Genomic DNA, 4,497 nt, shown 5'->3' with positions numbered 1-4,497 from the left:
CTAATCTGCATCCACTTCTAGCTGAGCCATCTGAGTTCCTTCCTGGTTCTGTTCTGTGTTGATGAAAACGGTGTTGAGGTAGTTGATTGATTGGTTTATGAGGGCTTGGCTGACCTCCAATTGTTCTGGTAACAACCCAAGTCTTTGTAGTTTACGCTTCCCCATATGTGGAATCTTGTATTTGTTACCTCCCTCTTGTTTGAGTATTTCAACTATACATGTTTGCAATGTTATCCAAGTGTACTTGTTGACTATTGGTGGAAATGCAACATAAGCCTCTTTGACCTTCTCTATCATTTCATCCAAGTTTGTGGGAAAAGATTGGTATTGTAAGAATTGAATAACTCTGAACAAACCCAAATCCAGCACATTTAGGTCAGGAGATTGTGCTGGTTGGAACACAATTCTGATGTTGAACCCCCCTTGAGTAATGGCTGCAATGAACTCTTCGTCATGTGGCACTTGATGTGGCCTAGCGTTATCCCATTGGATAACCACATCCTTTGGCATGTTTGCCGGCCATTTGCTTACAATGGCTGGTATCACATTGTTCAACAACATTTCCCTAATTGCTTCTCTGTTAATGTTTTGAATTGCCTTTGTTTCAATTGTTCCAGCTTCTCTGTTTTTACTTTTTTTCTTTTCCCTTTGATGAAAAACAAAGGGAAATATTCCATATTTCCCATCATGAATCAAATGGCCTTGTGCATCATACAAGGGCTTTCCGATCATGCCCATGAACATGGCTTTTATCTTGAACCTTCTTGATTGTTGACACCTGTAAGGATCTTCTTCCTTGGGCAGAAGATAAAATCTTCTGATTTCCGGGTTTATGTAAAACCACTTTTCATCAATATGAATCATATTGCTCATGGCTTCAAAGGTTGGATTTGTAGTGGCTGTTGCTGGTTGTATGTGTGACAAAACCCACCTAAGCCTTGCTATTTTGTGATCTGATGTCAGCCTTGGCTTGTTTGTACTAGTATGTGTTCTGAGAATTCCCTTCTGTTTCAATTTGTGGAGGGTGACATGAGAAATTCCAAGTGCACTAGCATAACTTCTCTCAGTTGTTCTGAGGTATAATGGTACTGACTGTAACCATTCTTCTGTAAACTGCCTTGCTTTTGGTCCACACCTGCCTAATTTTTTGCTCCTAACATCAATAACAGTCCCTTCACTCAATTGCTTTCATATTTCTTGAAATAATCTTGTTGTTGTTGACTTGTGAATCCCAAAGTGCCTTGCAAATCTGGATAAAGCACCTCTTGGTAATGTGCCATTGTGCATAAGTGCTAGCATTTCATCCACAATCTGTCTTTTCTTTGCAATTCCAAGTTCAGGCCTTTTTGTTCGTACAATAGGCTCATGTTGGCCTTGTGCCATAAATTCTAACTCTGCATCAGAATCTGAATCTTCTTACATTTCTTCATTTAGTAGTTGGTCTATGCTGAAAAACCCATCATCAATTTCCTCTGCCATATTTCTGGTTTTTTTTTTTTTTTTTTCTACAGAATACAGGAGTAGAAGAAAGAGTTTTTTTTTTTTTGGATGATGTGCTGTAGTAGAAGAATGCTGCCAAAGCTCAGATGGAACAATGAAGGCCCTTTTTTTTTTTTTCTTAGTAGTTGAAAAATATGGGTCTGTAACATTTTGGTGACTTAAATTAGTGAGGAAACATGGTGTGTAAATTTTTGGTGAACATTAGAAAGAAAAAGAGGGAGAAAAACTGAAATGAGTGGATGTATTTATATGCCCCTTTATTATTGAACCCATGCTTTTGTAATGGAGGGAAACTTTATATCCCAAAATGTCTGAAAAATTTGAAATTTTTAAAGGAGGCCAAAATTTAGGAAGCAAAAAGGAGGGAAAAGTAACCCCACCCAAAAAAATCCGGGACTCACTCCCTCCTTTTTTTAGGGGTTAAGCTGGTCCCCCCACTTTCTCTCTCCACATTAGCACATGCATAACTTTTTACTAAACACAATTTGGAAATTTTGCCTTGGAATTCGTGTTCACCGCCAAAGTTGCAAGTAATAATTAACGGAGGTAGTAATATTTTCTTATTAACCTTAAACACTTGTGCATCCATCTTTACCTTCATACTTGGCTTTCGTTGCATAATAATCATCGGAGTTAGCCTTAGCTTGACTAGCATCTTATATTCTTAAGGGAAGTTAGTGGACACTTGTGCAAAAGACAAGGGTAATTAGTCATAACGTGACATCGGGTCAACATATTCGAAGCCGTTGACAAAAATATGCACCCACAACAAATGAGATGTATTGGGCTCTAGACTAAATGCGCTGATAAGTTATACATACCCATGTTGTATATATACACCCTTACATAGCAGGGTAAATTCTATAAATAATATGAATTTTTCATGAGATAGTAGGTGAATTACCATTAGATAGTAAATTGAATTTTATGGAGTAGGTAAATTTCAATGTAGAATCTAATAGTATTACTTTCAAAGTGAGGGGGAAGGGTAAGGGATCCCCACCCTCAAATATCTCTAGTGGGGATTGAACTCCCAACCTCAAGGTTGGAAAGTGACAATCTTACCACTCGACCAAGCTTAACTTAGTTATAAAAAGTTGATTGTACTCATATATATTATGTCTAATCAAGTCTTCGTACATATAATATTACTTGAACTCACTTAATTGATAAATTACTTTTTATTTTTTTTTACTAAAAAAACCCCACTTTTTAATTTAATCACTAGTGTTTAGCTCGCGCGATGCCCGGGATCGATACTTTAAAAATTATTATATTATAGTTTTCATGTATTATATTTTATGTAGATGAATTTTACTTTTAGTTATATTTTTTGATGTACATAATAATCTTAAATATATCTATTTAGTTTAGATTTAATCAAAGAAAAGAAGTCATCTTCTGGTTAATATATACTCCGTAGTTTGGAGTACTCCGTACTACTTTACAAATAGCAAATGTAAAAGTACAAATAAATACACTCTCATGGTCTACATAAATGGACCCAAGTTCGATTCTTAACATAAACATTTTTTTAATTGACGGGTGTCGTTCATATGTCTAATTGGGTGACGTGGCATCTTGTTGGTTTCTAATTGGATGATGTGGTATCCTGTTGGTGGAATAGATGGTGACATGTGACGTATATCCTTGATTAGGAACGTCTTTTAATATATAGTATAGATAGATTACGTGTGGCCCGGGTGTTGGGCCGGATTACCGCTTTGATAATTTTTTTTTTATCATCATTTTTTTTTTCTTTTCATTTGTCAAATATGTATTATAATTGTGGTATTATGATTGGTGAATTGATAAAGCACAAGTTGTTGAATTGAATATATTGTGCAAAAATGTTAAACATAATGTTACTACTTAACATTGTTAAAAAAATGCTATTAATTAACAAAAAGTAGTATAGAAGACAACTTTTAACCCTCCATTATCCGGGAAATGTTTAATTTTTTTTTCCTAAGTTGCATACTATCTAGTTTTCCTTTTTATTTTGCACCTGTCATTTATAGTTGTATTTATTTATAAAGATGACATGATTTATTATTGGCTAAGATGGTAAGGAGTTTGATTTTGTTTCTCTTAAGTGATGATGTGCTACAATGCTTGTTGAGTGATAGATGACATGGCACAATGCTTATTAGGAATAGAATGATGTATTACATAAACGATTTTAGGAACGTTTTTTTTAATATATAAACAAGCTTTCTAGCCCGTGCATAAATTTTTTATAGGTATACAATATAAATTCTAATTTTATAGTATGGTTTTTATCGGAAAATGAATAGGTTTTTTTTTTTCTTTTTTTGACGGGAGACAATGAAGATATTAAGTTGGACGATAGTGAACCAAACAACATTTATACACGCATTGAATTAAAGCTACTGTTTTTTAAAATATGAGAAAGGGCATTTAAAAAAGATTAAGTTAAATGAGGTGACATGTGGCAATATATTGGTGAAAAATAAAGTTTACATATGGCATGATGGGCATGCATGATGGTTGTGTTTTTTAATACTAAGCATAGAATATAGATACATACAAATCTTTCAATAATGGTAGGAATGGTTTGTTAAATGGTGATGACGTGTTGTTAAGTGATGATGTGACACAATACTTGTTGAGTGATACATGACATGGCACAATGCTTGTTAGAGAGGGAATGATTTGGCACATAAATAATTTTAGGAACGCTTTTTAATATATAAATAAAGTATAGATTTGTGATTTAGGCTATAGATTTAAATTTTAGTTTCCCTCCTTTTATCATTTCGAGTTCACTATTTTGCAATACCCTAATTCACATCAAAATAGTCTATAAACTTTGATTAGTTACACTCACATTCAGAACATGGACACTAAACAGCATAAGCGTCAAAGAGACAAAAAGAGCCTAAGAAAGTAGCTACTGAACAAAAAGAGTACAAAAGCGAGAGTGGCCATAGCTTGAATTAGCTGTGCACACACATTGAAGACAAACTCACAAAC

The 4,497-nt window shown here is 34.3% G+C and overlaps 1 protein-coding gene across 1 annotated transcript; it reads right to left on the bottom strand.

Moving 5' to 3' along the window:
- On the bottom strand, positions 1-1,383 carry LOC145570887 (uncharacterized). The gene is made up of 2 exons (XM_081630010.1): positions 1,241-1,383; positions 1-1,153 (listed from the first exon to the last, which is right to left on the bottom strand). The coding sequence occupies exons 1-2, from the start codon at positions 1,381-1,383 to the stop codon at positions 1-3; spliced, it is 1,296 nt and encodes a 431-aa protein (XP_081486136.1).
- Between the last annotated feature and the right edge of the window lie 3,114 nt (positions 1,384-4,497).

Source organism: Chenopodium album, chromosome 12 (assembly GCF_948465745.1).
Source record: "Chenopodium album chromosome 12, dcCheAlbu1.1, whole genome shotgun sequence".
NCBI lineage: Eukaryota > Viridiplantae > Streptophyta > Magnoliopsida > Caryophyllales > Amaranthaceae > Chenopodium > Chenopodium album.
Note: the sequence above shows the minus strand (reverse complement) of the source record. Positions and strands in the feature narration are given on the sequence as shown.

Excerpts from the sequence above, each read along its gene's own strand:
- LOC145570887 (XM_081630010.1), bottom strand. The coding sequence starts at position 1,383 with ATGGCACAAGGCCAACATGAGCCTATTGTACGAACAAAAAGGCCTGAA. Across the intron at positions 1,154-1,240 it reads GCTTTATCCAGATTTGCAAG|GAGCAAAAAATTAGGCAGGT; the intron begins GCACTTTGGGAT and ends TATTGATGTTAG.